Consider the following 15041-nt stretch of genomic DNA (forward strand, 5'->3'; position numbering starts at 1 on the left):
TCTCCTCTCCTCATCTTTCCTCTCCACAATCTCTCCCCTCCCCATATTTCCACTCCCTATCTCTTCTCTCCCATTGCCCATCTCGCCCATCTCACCTCATGTCTACTGTCGCCTCCTCTCTTCCTCTTCTCTCCTGATCCTTGTTCTTTTCCTGTCCCGATCTTTTCCCATTTCCCGTTTCTCCCTGTCCGTCTGTCCTATTCACCTGTCCCACCCTGGCTTCTTCATCTCAGCCAACTCTCCATCTCTCCTGTCTTCAACTCCTCATCTCTCCTCCTCCTCCCCTTTCCTCATCCCAGCCAACTCCCCTCCCCTCCTCTCCTATCGCCAACTCCTTATCTCTCCTCGTCTCCTCCTCCCGTGTCCCACCCTGACTTTCCCATGCCAGCCAACCCTCCATCTCACCATCTCTGTGACCTGATGGGAGGCTGAGAGTGTTTGCTGTGCTGTGCTGTGCTGTGCTGTGCTGTGCTGTGCTGTGCTGTGCTGTGCTCTCCTCTCCTCTCCTCTCCTCTCCTCTCCTCTCCTCTCCTCTCCTCTCCTCTCCCTTCTCCTCTCATCTCCTCCTCTCAACTCCACTCTCCTCTCCTCACCTCTCGTCTCCTCTCTTCTGTCTCCTCTCCAGTCTTCTTCTCTCCTCTCATCTTCTCTTCTCTCCTCTCCTCTCCCTTCTCCTCTCATCTCCTCCTCTCCTCTTCTCTCCTCTTCTCTCCTCTCCTGTTAGCCGATACAGAAGCCTCAGCGTCAGGGCTGTACAGTATGAGTGGGACTATAATAAGTAAGGACTTGTGGTGAAGTAGACTGCTGCAGTGGTTCCCAAACCTTTTCTGCTGGAACCCCCTTTTGGGCCCAAGACACTTTAAAGGTACACTGTGCAGGACATGGTCAAAAAAGCTACTGCAACTATGCTGTTCATTGAAACTGGGCTGCCTATTGCCAAATTTGATCTTTACATAAAAGTTTACTAAGTAATAAACAAATATTTTATAGTATGGCCCAAGTACCGTCATTTTTTAAACTAAAAATGTCTATTTCTTGACATTCAAAATGGCGGACCATGGAGAAGATCCCCATCCCCCTTTTCATGTATGAAAAGTGCAATTTTCCCAGTCATAATGAATACTTAGAATTTGATGGTGGTGGTAAGTATTCATGAAAAAGGTAACATTAGAGAATGGGTAGCATGAATTCTGGAAATAAACAACTAAAAATCTTACACAGTGTACCTTTAAGTTAATGTAACCCACAGGAATGGTTTATTACCCATTGAAGGGAATATTGTTACTAACAATGTATGGAAAGGTTATAAAAACCATTTATTCAAGGTTTTATGTAAACAGTAACAGTGTGCACCCTGCAGTACCTCCACAACTCCCTTAGGGGTCCCAGCTCCCAGTTTGGGAACCAATGTGGTAAAGCATTGACAGCTAGCCACTCTTGACTTTCACCATGGCCAGCCTCGCTCTCCTCCACTCTCCCTCACTTATCCCTTTCTCTCCTATTCCACCCTCTCTATCCCTCTCCGTTTCAACCTCTGCCTCCACTCTCCCTCTCCTACGCCACCCCCTCTCTCTAGAGGTGCTCCGATCACCATTTTTTGGGTCCGATCACCGATACCGATCACCAAAAATCTTTATCTGCCGATTACCGATCATTGCCGATCACAAAAATGATTTCCTATTTTTTTAATAGCCTATTAATTATCCTTATTGAATACCATTTCTGCCCATAAACCATTCAATCTTAATTTGCACATGTCTATTATTAGGCTATTATTATTATTATTATTATTATTATTATTATTATTATTATTATTATTATTATCTTTCAGACTAGTGTTGGTAATACAGTCTACAGTATTAATCAATGTATAAGTTATTGCATAGAATAACTAAACTATTTAAGATTGAATTGAAACTGAAACATTACATCAAATAGTCTTCCACATACGAGAAAAAAACAGCCTGTCGCTTTAAATGAGCAGCCTCGTGAGGAGAGCCCCTCCCCTCTCTGTCACCGTTCACAGTTGCAGTGCTCCACTACCGTTCTGAATCTCTCTCTCAAGTTTTAACCACATCTGTCGCCGTTTGGTGTTTCAGCGACTATCAAACTAATCAACTGACTGCCAATTACAACTTTGAAAACAATAATTGACATGTTTGTGCTGAAAACGTGAAGTTGTCGCGTGCTGACCAAGGCAACTACACAGGTTATAACGTAACATGGCTCACTGGCGAGTACTCAATCGCAAATTACATTGTCAGGTAAACGGCGCATGGATCGGAAAATCAGATCATTGTTGATGCAGATATGGTTATGAATGGTGGAAATGAAGGGGGGAATGGCGAAAAGTTATAGACAAGCAAAGATGCCTTCTTTTGGTGCAGTTGCAGCTGTGCAGAGCCAGCGCCTACATGCAGCGCCAGGTGTAAAGGCAAATGGTTGCGTGAGGAATTTAATATCTCTCGATCGGTTTTTTGATCGGCATGTTTTTCCGATCACCGATCAGGCTATTTTTGGCCATTATCGGCCGGTCATGATCGGCAGCCGAGCAATCGGAGCACCTCTACCTCTCTCCTCTCTCTCTCACTCTATCCCTCTTTTTCAACCTCTCTTCCTCTACTCTTCCTCTCTCCTACACCACCCCTCTCTCCTCTCTCTCCCTCTCTATCCCTCTCTTTGTCAACCTCTCTACCTCCGCTCTCCCTCTCTCGTTCCTCTCTCTCGCTTAGCTTCAGCCTCTTCCTCCCAGCCACTTTCTTCTAGCGGAGGCAAGAGAATGTGATGGGTCTATTCTATCAGAGTAATTGATTGCTGATTCTGTAGTGTAGTGTAGTGTAGTGTAGTGTAGTGTAGTGTAGTGTGTGTGTGTGTGTGTGTGTGTGTGTGTGTGTGTGTGTGTGTGTGTGTGTGTGTGTGTGTGTGTGTGTGTGTGTGTGTGTGTGTGTGCGTGTGTCTTCATCAGGATTTAGAACGTTAGTAAAACCTTCCTCCTGAAGCCTTAAACTTATCGGTAGCGCTGAGCTATTGGTCTGGTCCTTAAGCTCAGCGTTATTGTGTTGTGCCTCCCATTGACCTCCTATAGGTTGTGGGTTCGAGAACCTGAGTGGGGAACTGTGCTGGATGACTGCACTTAGACATGGCCGATTATTCTGTGTCCGGTCTGTGTTTCTACAGTCTGCAGCAGGCCTTTGCTATCACTGACAACACTAATACCTTGTATGTGTTTGTTGTGTGTTAGAACAATAAACTGTGTGTGTGTATTTGGTTGTATTTATGAATTTAATCTCTACCAGCCAGTCACTCACAGGTTTAACGATGTGATCCCCCCTTTCTCTCTTCCCAGGACCAAGAGTTGGCTCCAGACTGCAATCATGTAAGTTATTCGATTCTGAGCAATCTATAGTAGATGAACAATATTGATGCTCGGTCATGTATAAATAAGTAAGACTCCGTCACAGCAGAAATCTAATATCTCCTCTGTTTTTTGTATTATTTTATATTTGTTTTTTATTCATTATAAAATATAAATCAATACTACTGCTCAGTCTCCATGTCTATGATAAATTGTTTAATAACCTACTTTAGATGATTATCTATTAAGAAAATAGTGATTGATATATTGCTAAGTAAAAACAAAGTGAAAAGTGAAGAGACAAGGTTTCTGCTTGATAGTGACAATATGATCAATACAATACAGATGAGCGGTGCTTGTGTCCACCAGTGTGTGTACTGTAGTCTTCTATCTATGGCGGTCAGACGTTGGAAGTTAATCATGGCATTTCACACCCCAGGCTCCCTAATGCCCCCTGGTGGCTGTGGAACCCGCGTTGTGAAACACTAGTCCACGACGTGTATCTAATGTAATGGACTGTGTCTCTAGTGTCTACTGTAATGTCATCACACGTGTCTCCATGCTTTTCCAGCTCCTGTGGAACTATAAGCTGAACTTAACGACGGACCCCAAGTTTGAATCGGTGGCACTGGAGGTCTGCAAGAGCACCATTGTGGAGGTGAGTAGAGTAGAGAGAAGTAGTGGGTAGTGTTGTGTTGTGTTGTGTTGTGTAGTAGCATCTAAAACAAATTTGTTTATCTTGGTGTCATCAGATCACAGGGATCACAGTGATCCAGTAACTCATATCCTTAGTTTGTTTGTCTCTGATGAGACCATGATAAACAAAGTTGCTTTAGATGGTGTCAAGCATGTGTTGTGGTAAAAAGCGATTTGTACAAAGAAAAGTGCCCTATGAGTTGGGGCACGTGGTTTGGGAGACATGGTTGGGGCTATGTTGATGCTATCAAGAGTAGGAAGTTGAATTTCACCAAAAGAAACATGCTTGTCAACATGTACTGTGACTACTGAGGCAGATCATGATCCTCTCTTTGGGAGTTTAACATAGGGGTGTACTCACTTTTGCACCAGCATAATTTCACATAAATGGGGAAAATATGTCATTTTAAGTTATTCTATTGAACTGACTTTTCTGTTGTGCGATTGACAGCTGTCTTGCACTATGCACATTTTTGGAAATATCTTGTGTGCTTATTGAAATATTGTTCAAAATGTTACTTTTCAACAGCAGTGTGCTCATTGTTTCTTCCTTTCTTCCTTTCTTTCTTTCTTTCTTTCTTTCTTTCTTTCTTTCTTTCTTTCTTTCTTTCTTTCTTTCTTTCTTTCTTTCTTCTCTTTCTTTCTTTCTTCTCTCTCTAGTTAAAGGAATGTGCCCAGGAGGAGAAGGGTAAAGGCTTCCTGGTGTCCTGCCTGGTGGATCACCGTGGTAACATCTCTGAGCTGCACTGCAGCCAGTACGTTTCCAAGATGGCCTCCATCATCTTCAGCGATTACAGACTGATATGTGGATTCATGGACAAGTGTAGGGACGACATCAACACGCTACACTGTGGCAGCATTAACACCGGCGAGAAGGTGCGTGCGTGCGTGCATGCATGTGTGTGCATGCATTATACACTATATGTGTTTGTGGGTAGGATGTGCCTTCTCACAGGGAGGTGTTAATTGTGTGTTTGTTATTTACACTACATAACGTGTGTGTGTGTGTGTGTGTGTGTGTGTGTGTGTGTGTGTGTGTGTGTGTGTGTGTGTGTGTGTGTGTGTGTGTGTGTGTGTGTGTGTGTGTGTGTGTGTGTGTGTGTGTGTGTGTGTGTGTGTGTGTGTGTGTGTGTGTGTGTGTGTGTGTGTGTGTGTGTGTGTGTGTGTGTGGCACATAGGGCATGCACTCCCAGGGCGAGGTGATCTTGTGTTTTGAGAAGGTTCTCTGTGTGTTTGTTATTTACTGTGTGTGTGTGTGTGTATGTTTAGGACGTGCACTCCCAGGGCGAGGTGATCTCGTGCCTCGAGAAGGGTCTAGTTTCCGAGGCGGAGGAGGGTGGTGCGCGCGGAGGGATCCGTGACGAGTGTAAGAAGGCCATCATGCGCGTGGCGGAGCTCTCCTCAGATGACTTCCACCTGGACCGACACCTCTACTTTGCCTGCCGAGACGACCGAGAACGCTTCTGCGAAAACGTATGTTTGTCCACCACAGCCCCTAATCCTCTCAAACATTACAGCTCTTTTTCTTTGAAGGTGCACTGTGTAATATTTGCAGTAGTGCATTTCCTGAAATTCATCCTGACCATTCACAAGCTTTTTCACAGATGCTTACCACCACCATCAAATTTTAAGTATTCATTGTGACTGGGAAAACTGCAGCTTTTCATACATGAAAATGTGGGTCTCCTCCATATCCACCATTTTGAATTTCCAGAAATAGACATTTATAGCTGCAAAACTTACTGTACTTTGGTACATAAAATACTTACAATTTATAATTGTCAGAATACTGAACAGTACACACATACTGTACAATCACAACTAAACATGCAGACAATGAGAGAGAAGGCACCCCTGTCATCAGTACGATAGCGTTTGATTTCTGTGAAATATAACGCTACTGCAGAAAGACCGGTCTGCTGTCAAGCACCGGGTCAAGTGTTGCCCCTGTGGTCCAGCAGGGTGTAATGGTGCATTCTTTTGAAATTCGGTTGTCAGAAACCCCGACCTCCACCTCGGGAAAGTGCAAAAGAACGGGTACTTAACTCGGGGTTCCGAAACACAAACTCGGAGCACTTGCGTACTCCAAGTTCGTCAAACATAAGTTTTTCAGACATTCGTATTGTCTCCAGCTGTTGCGCATTTACAACGGATATCGGGAAAACGAACTCGGGTCCACCGACAGCCAAGATTCAAAAGAATGAGCCATAAGTTCTGTCCCTGTGGTCCTTCAGGGTCTAGGTTTTGGACCTTTGGTTCTGCTGGCTGTACATTTTTAGACACTGCCGTCTAAATCTGGTGCCCACTCAGCCCCACTTATGAAGAGAGAGTGAGTGTGTGTGTGTGTGTGTGTCTGTGTGTGAACGTTATGTATGTGTGTGAAGAGAGAGAACGAGAGAGAGTGTGTGTTTGTGGGTCCAGAGAGAGAGAAAGAGAGTTAGTATGTGTGCAGGGAGAAAGTGAGTGTGTGGAGGTGTTTGTGAAGCGGCTATAAATATGTGGAGTAGGGGCGTGTGTGTGTGTGTGTGTTTGTGCGTGCGCCTGCATGGTGAGGGAGCGCGAGAGAGGGAGGGACAGAGAGCAGTTGTGTTTGTGTTTACGGAGCAATAAAACGTGGCGTGAAAAAAACATTTTCTAAAACAACAGGACCAGTGTTGAGAATTGGCACTTTTTAGGCTTTTAGTTTAATTTAATTTCACTGAAAGCCTTAGTAGTGCAACATTCCTACTTCACACCTTTGGTCAGATTCATGGGTAAGCGTTTAGGGCATCAGACTTGTAGCCCAAAGGTTGCCAGTTCGACGCCCAATCCAGCAGGTTTGGCAAGTGCTCTCCCCCATCCTCCTCCATGACTGAGGTACCCTCAGCATGGTACCATAATGGGTTTACATACAGTGTCCAATCTCGCCCTCCAACCTGTGCCTGCAGTTCACCTAGGGAGCGCTGTCGAGACAGCAGAGCCCATAAGGCTGGCGCTAATAACTGACAATTGTGCTCGCTATCTGCTGAAACTTGACAATATTACTGTAAGTTCTGAGAAAGCAATGTGGATATAAATGAAATGTACAATAACCAAGGAGTTATGTCCTTCTGATTTCTTACAGCTCTGGCATTTATGAGTCAGGCTCCACTAGCATCTTGCTAACAAAATTGCTTTACGGCAGTCGTGATCACAGCAATGCAGCCGGCCGACCAATCCAAACGCAGTGTGTGAAGCCACTCGTGACGTCATATTGTCAATAAAGACGTATTTTACAAAGATCCAGCGAGTTTAAACATTCAAACTAAGTGCTGTTTGAAAGGATAATTTATCCTGCCTTTGGGGAAAGTAAAATGAAACAATGATACCAATTCTCTACCAAAGCAATGGTAGCATCTGTGGTTGAGCTCCATGGAACTCCATTCATTCTAACAGCCTCTGCGCTCCTTGGCGCTCCTCTGCGCTCCTCTGCGCTGTCTGGATGGCGCCACTTAGTGGACAGTACCACCCGGAAAAAGTCGCGAGATTCCTCTCTCGTAAAACCCATAGACCCTCTCTGATGGTACCGTCCCGCAGTACTGCCCCCTTTGGGTGCCGTTTGGGGCTGTCCCCTTGCACGGGCGAGGCATAAATGCAATTTTGATAAGTGCAGAGAGCACTGTGTGCTGTGGAGTGCTGTGTCACAATGACAATGGGAGTGCCCCAGGTGGGCTTCAATATTTGAAATAATTCATTTATATCTATGAAATTATAATGCTATTTACAGTAGTATGTGTAGTCCTGTTCTGATCTCTACAATTGGGAAGATGCTCAGTGGTGTGCGCGCGCGTGCGTGTGTTGTAGAGCGCAACTGGATGGGGGCCGTGTGTGTGTGTGTGTGTGAGAGAGAGAGAGAGTGAGAGTGTGTTATGATGATGTGTGTGTGTCCTGTCTTGTAGATTGCAGCAGGGGAGGGTCGTGTCTACAAGTGTCTCTTCAACCACAAGTTTGAGGAGAGCATGTCAGAGAAGGTAACTCTCTCACACACACACACACACACACACACTTTACACTGTACAATGTTGCATTTGTGTGTGTGATATGGCTTCATATATTTTGTGTTTGTGTGTCTGCAGTGCAGGGACTCGTTGGCAACGCGTCAGAAGCTGATCGTGCAGGACTACAAGGTGAGACACACACACACACACACACACACACACACACACACACACACACACACACACACACACACACACACACACACACACACAGGACTACAAGGTTAGATACACCCACATACACACACACACACACACACACACACACACACAAACACTCAAGGTGAGATACACAAGGTGAGATGCACACACTCAGGACTACAAGGTGAGATACACACACACAGACACACACACAGACACACACACAGGACTACAAGGTGACGCACACATACACACACATACACACACATACACAGTGGACTACAAGATGAGATACACACACACACACACACATACACACAGTCTCTCACTAACACCCACATTGACCACCAAAAAGATCCCGCACACTTTTTGTCTGAGATTTTGTTGGGACACTTTCAGCTATGGCATTGCGTAGCATTGTTTGATAATCGTCTGCAATGTCACAAGATTTATTTAAATCCAGTGGTGCATTCATTTTTCAAGATCTTGCATTTATGATGTTGAAGTGAGATTGTTGCACAAACTTCTCCAGTACATCTCAAAGATTCTTGATGGGGAGGGGCGCTGTGGCGCAGCGCGCTAAGCCCCCCACATTTGGGCTTGCATGCCCACGGGGACCCCGGTTGGAGTCCGGCCGGGGTCATTTCCCGATCCTACCCCGTCTCTCTGTCCCACTCGCTTCCTGTCACCATCTCAGACTGTCCTATCGATTAAGGCATAAAAGCCCCTAAAAATATTTTTTTTAAAAAGAAGAAAAAAAAGATTCTCGATGGGGTTCAGATCTTTGCTCTCAGGTGTTTAATCCATGTGCGAATCTTGAAGTGATCTTGCTCATGTCATCCTCCTGGTCAAGCAGACAAATGTGCATGCACAGACTCTCTGTCTCTCTCTCTCTCTCTCTCTCTCTCTCTCTCTCTCTCTCTCTCTCTCTCTCTCTCTCTCTCTCTCTCTCTCTCTCTCTCTCTCTCTCTCTCGTGTTTTCGAACAGGTGAGCTATTCGCTGGCTACACACGCACACTCACATTGTGGTTTTTTATCAGGTGAGCTATTCGCTGGCTAAGGCGTGTCGTGCGGATCTGCGTAAGAATCGCTGTAACCAAGACACCAACATGCCCCGCGCCAGAGAAGCCAAACTCTCTTACCTGCTACTCTGCCTGGAGTCAGTGCTGCACAGAGGTGTGTGTGTTTGTGTCTGTCTGTCTGTCTGTCTGTCTGTCTGTCTGTCTGTCTGTCTGTCTGTCTGTCTGTCTGTCTGTCTGTCTGTCTGTCTCTCTGTGTGTGTTCCTCTCTTGCCTGCTGCTCTGCCATGAGTCAGTACTGCACAGAAGTGCGCATGTGCGTGCGTTTGTGTGTCATTGTCAGTGTGTGCCCCTGTATATCTCCTCCCTCTATCCTCACCTTCTGTCTACACCTCCCACCACCCCTCTCTATCCTTCCGTCTCTCCACCCCTCTCTATCCTTCCGTCTCTCCACCCCTCTCTATCCTTCCGTCTCTCCACCCCTCTCTATCCTTCCGTCTCTCCACCCCTCTCTATCCTTCCGTCTCTCCACCCCTCTCTATCCTTCCGTCTCTCCACCCCTCTCTATCCTTCCGTCTCTCCACCCCTCTCTATCCTTCCGTCTCTCCAACCTCCTTCCTCTCTCGCTACAACCCCCTACAGGCGTATGTTACTACAAGACTATCCCCCTAATCACTTTCTCCTTCTCTCTATCCCTCATTTTATCTATCCCTCTCTCTACACTTCCCCCACCCCTTTCTATCCATCTGTTGTTCACTCCACTCCTCTCTATCCCCCTCTCCTCTCCTCTCCTCTCCTCTTCTCTCCTTTCCTCTCCTCTCCTCTCCTCTCCTGGTGAGTGGAGATTGCCTGGGTGAAATGCTTGATTATAGGCGTATGCAGTTAAAACTATTCGTTAATCTAATATCTTTCTATATCTCTCCATCCCTCTCTCTCTATCCCTCTCTCTCTACACCTCCCTCCACTCCTCTGTGTCCCTCTCTCCTATCTTCTCCTCTGCAGGGCGTGCGGTGAGTGGAGATTGCCAGGGTGAAATGCTTGACTATCGTCGCATGTTACTGGAAGACTATTCGCTAAGCCCAGAGATCGTTCTTCACTGTCGAGGGGAGATTGACTCTCACTGCGGATTCCACCAGAAGGGACGAACGCTACACTGCCTCATGAGGGTACTGAGGCAAGACAAGAACCCTGTGGACAGCCTGTGTCAGAAAGCAGTGAGTATACACACACACACACACACACACACACACACACACACACACACACACACACACACACACACACACACAGACTGGCGGCCTGTGTCAGAAAGCAGTGAGTATACACACACACACACACACACACACACACACACACACACACACACACACACACACACACACACACACACACACACACACACTACACTGTCTCATGAGGATACTGAGGCAAGAGAAGAACCCAGTGGACAGCCTCTGTCAGAAAGCAGTGAGTACACACACACACACACACACACACACACACACACACACACACACAGACTGGCGGCCTGTGTCAGAAAGCAGTGAGTATATACACACACACACAGACACACACACACACACACACACACAGACTGGCGGAAAGCAGTGAGTATACACACACACACACGCGTGCGCACACACACACACACACACAACACACACACAAACTGGCGGCCTGTGTCAGAAAGCAGTGAGTATACACACACACACACACACACACACACACACACACACAGACAGCCAGCCTGTGTCAGAAAGCAGTGAGTACACACACACACACACACACACACACACACACACACACACACACACACACACACACACACACACACACACACACACACACACACACACAGACTGGCGGCCTGTGTCAGAAAGCAGTGAGTATATACACACACACACACACACACTACACTGTCTCATGAGGATACTGAGGCAAGAGAAGAACCCTGTGGACAGCCTCTGTCAAAAAGCAGTATACACACACACACACACACACACACACACACACATACACACAAGACAAGAACCCTGTTGACAGCCTCTGTCAGACAGCAGTGAGTACAACACATTGTGAGTACTGCCCCCTTCTCAACGCCCCCAAGGGCTCCCTGACGCCCCCTGGGGGGCTGTAGAGCCCCGTTGGGAAACGCTATACTATAGGAACCCCGTACCAAGATGATGGCACCGGTGTCATCAACAGTGATGTCTGGGAACTGAATGGCTTCATGATACTAACTTGTGACTGCAGAAGGTCCAGGCCTACATCTGAACTTTATTGATGCTTTTAGTTTTCAGAGTTTTTGAACTTGAGAACTTGTGTGTGTGTGTGTGTGTGTGTGTGTGTGTGTGTGTGTGTGTGTGTGTGTGTGTGTGTGTGTGTGTGTGTGTGTGTGTGTGTGTGTGTGTGTGTGTGTGTGTGTGTGTGTGTGTGTGTGTGTGTGTGTGTGTGTGCGTGTGTGTGTGAAGCACATTGAGTTGCACCTGTGAAGCACATTGAGTTGCACCTGTGTATGAAATGCGCTATATAAATAAACTTGCCTTGCCGTGTGTGCGTGTGCGTGTGTGTCTGTGCGTGCTCTCGTGTGCGCGCGTCTCTCTCTCAGCTCCAGAGCCTGGTGCAGGAGGCTGATCCCGGATCAGACTATCGCATTGACCGCGCGCTCAATGAGGCCTGTGAATCAGTCATTCAGACAGCCTGCAAACACATACGCAACGGAGACCCTATGTATGTAGCACACACACACACACACACACACACACACACACACACACACACACACACACACACACTCATCCAAACAGCCTGGAAGCACATACACAACTGAGACCATATGTACAGTAATCAAGCACACACACACACACACACACACACACACACACACACACACACACACACACACACACACACACACACACACACACACACAGCCACAAGATGTTGTTTTGTACATTTGTTTGCGGTCTACATTTGTAATTCATATTTGTGCGTGTGTGTGGGGCGCGGGTGTGTGTGCCTATCTATGTTTGTGTGTTTGGGTGTGTGTGTGTCTAGGGTGTTGTCTTGTCTGATGGAGCATCTCTATACAGAGAAGATGGTGGAGGACTGTGAACTCCGACTACTGGAACTGCAATACTTCATATCCAGGGACTGGAAGTAAGCAATACACACACACACACGCACACACACACACACACACACACACACACACACACACACACACACACACACACACCATGGCTGGAACCACAGAGACTGGAAGTAAGTCATCAGAATTTAGAAATGATCTACATTACAGACGCTTTTAATTTTCAAAGTTTTCAAATTTGATTTTGTGTGTGTGCGTGCATGCCTTCGTACATCCAAAGGGCAGATTATAGTTCAGCAACGGCGCCTGTTGGTTACGGTCGCTAACCACTGTTGATGTTATAGATCTGCGCACGAGGTCTCATGTCGTTAGCCACATTTGGCTACATAGTTACAAGGCTACAGTACAGTAGTCAGACTGCAGGCATTGTGCCGTCATTGCTAAACTGATGTATTGTTTGTTTGTTACTTACTAATTCAGTCATTATAGCTTCATTTATTTACACACACTAGAAAGAAAGCGTTCATATTTCACAGAATATTGACAGTTTGGCTCTCGTAAACTACCGGAGAACTGTGCCGCCACGAGAACAAGGAAGTAGCGAGACGACCAATCACGCGCCTTTTCTCTGCGACCTTAGCAACCGTCTGTCGCGTAGTCAGAATTTTTCCGAGGCGCGCGACGACGGTTGCAGAGCCTCTGCGCGGGGGGCGTGGTCGCGCACAGACGGTTGCACAGGCTCTGCAACCGTCAGCGCCAATAAGTATAAATTGGCCTTAACACTTTCGTGTGTCTGTGTCTGTGTCTCTAGGCTGGACCCTCTGCTCTATCGTAAGTGCCAGAATGACGCATCGCGAATCTGCCACACGCACGGTTGGAATGACACCAGCGAGAGCATGCCACTGGGAGCCGTCTTCTCATGTCTCTATAGACACGCATACAGGACTGAAGAGCAAGGGAGACGGGTACACACACACACACACACACACACACACACACACACACACACATGACAAGCCACTAGGAGCCGTCTTCTCATGTCTCTATAGACACGCATATAGAACTGAAGAGCAAGGGAGACGGGTACACACACACACACACACACACACACACACACGTGACAAGCCACTAGGAGTCGTCTTCTCGTCTCTATAGACACGCATATAGAACTGAAAAGCAAGGCAGACGGTTGCACACACACACACACACACACACACACACACACACACACACACACACACACACACACACACACACACACACACACGTCATGCCACTGGGAGCTGTGTTCTCGTGTCTATTTAGACACGCCTAGGATAGGGACGCAGGGTAAAAACACACACACACACACACACACACACACACACACACACTCACACACCTTCTCATGCCACTGGGAGCTCAGGAACAGGGGAGAGGGGTACACACACACACCACACAGACCATACACACACACTGGGACTTCTATATGCGTACAGTATATTAAGGGAGACGAACACACACACACACACACACACACACACACACACACACACGCACAAGCATTCCTTTTCCCTCCAGTGATCCCTGTACTGTCCACACTATGTGTTAATTGACCAGTAATGCTGTTTTATGCAGAGGTGTAGTTGTTATGACTATGTAAAGTGATGATGGTGTACACCGTGGCCAAATGGTTAGGCAGGTGGTCTCAAGATCAGAGGATTGCAGGTTCGAATCCCCTTTGGATGTCCGCTAAGGGTAATGTCATGAGTGTATAAGTGATGTGTATGTGTGTTTGTGACCTGCTTTCACTACAGAGACACTGGAGAGTCACACCAGAGGAGTGAGTAGATTATGTGCGTGCGTGTGTGTGTGTGAATGAGGGGTGCCGTTGGTGCATGAGTGAGTGTGTGCGTCATCAGTGTGGATGGGGATAGTGATTTTTATCCTCCAAGGATGGTGTGATGAGTGGTACTATGCAAGAGGAGTGTTCTCCTAATTGGGAATGCTGATGGTGTGATGAGTGGTACTATGTGAAGGGAGTGTTCCCTTAATTGGGAATGCTGATGGTGGGATGAGTGGTACTATGCAAGAGGCGTGTTCCCTTAATTGGGAATGCTGATGGTGTGATGAGTGGTACTATGTGAAGGGAGTGTTCTCCTAATCGGGAATGCTGATGGTGTGATGAGTGGTATTATGTGAAGGGAGCGTTTTCCTCATTGGGAATGCTGATGGTGTGATGAGTGGTATTATGTGAAGGGAGCGTTTTCCTCATTGGGAATGCTGATGGTGGGATGAGTGGTACTATGCAAGAGGAGTGTTCCCTTAATTGGGAATGCTGATGGTGTAATGAGTGGTACTATGCAAGAGGAGTGTTCCCTTAATTGGGAATGCTGATGGTGGGATGAGTGGCCATGACCAGGGTTGTGGGTGAGCTCTGACTGTCATGCCAACGAGACTGGCTCTTTGGTTTTGGGGTCAGAGCCCCAGTATGGTTTCCCAGAAGGTACAGGGTTCGAGTCCTGGCAGGGCAACTCTACTCCCCTGCGCTACAGTGGTGCTGTGCGATTGGGAATGCTGATGGTGGGATGGTACTCTCAAACATCCTCTAGTAGAGTTCTACTTGTAGTAGAGTAAGAGAAATCTAACCCTGCCTACACAATGCAAATGAGTGTGTCAAAGTCAACTTTATTATCCCAGAAGGAAAATTCAGATGAACAGACAACTGTGCACCTGACCTTGTC

The 15041-nt window shown here is 46.8% G+C and overlaps 1 protein-coding gene across 1 annotated transcript in view; it reads left to right on the forward strand.

Moving 5' to 3' along the window:
• Positions 1-15041, forward strand: part of glg1a (golgi glycoprotein 1a) — a 30583-nt gene that overhangs the window by 2058 nt on the left and 13484 nt on the right. Inside the window, exons 2-12 of the mRNA XM_063197355.1 lie at positions 3347-3376; positions 3927-4013; positions 4712-4927; positions 5321-5524; positions 7969-8040; positions 8146-8196; positions 9249-9384; positions 10230-10441; positions 11836-11957; positions 12285-12386; positions 13130-13283. Of these exons, the coding sequence (XP_063053425.1) occupies positions 3347-3376; positions 3927-4013; positions 4712-4927; positions 5321-5524; positions 7969-8040; positions 8146-8196; positions 9249-9384; positions 10230-10441; positions 11836-11957; positions 12285-12386; positions 13130-13283 (1386 nt within the window). The remainder of the gene's footprint in view (positions 1-3346; positions 3377-3926; positions 4014-4711; positions 4928-5320; positions 5525-7968; positions 8041-8145; positions 8197-9248; positions 9385-10229; positions 10442-11835; positions 11958-12284; positions 12387-13129; positions 13284-15041) is intronic.

Source organism: Engraulis encrasicolus, chromosome 4 (genome assembly GCF_034702125.1).
Source record: "Engraulis encrasicolus isolate BLACKSEA-1 chromosome 4, IST_EnEncr_1.0, whole genome shotgun sequence".
Lineage (NCBI taxonomy): Eukaryota > Metazoa > Chordata > Actinopteri > Clupeiformes > Engraulidae > Engraulis > Engraulis encrasicolus.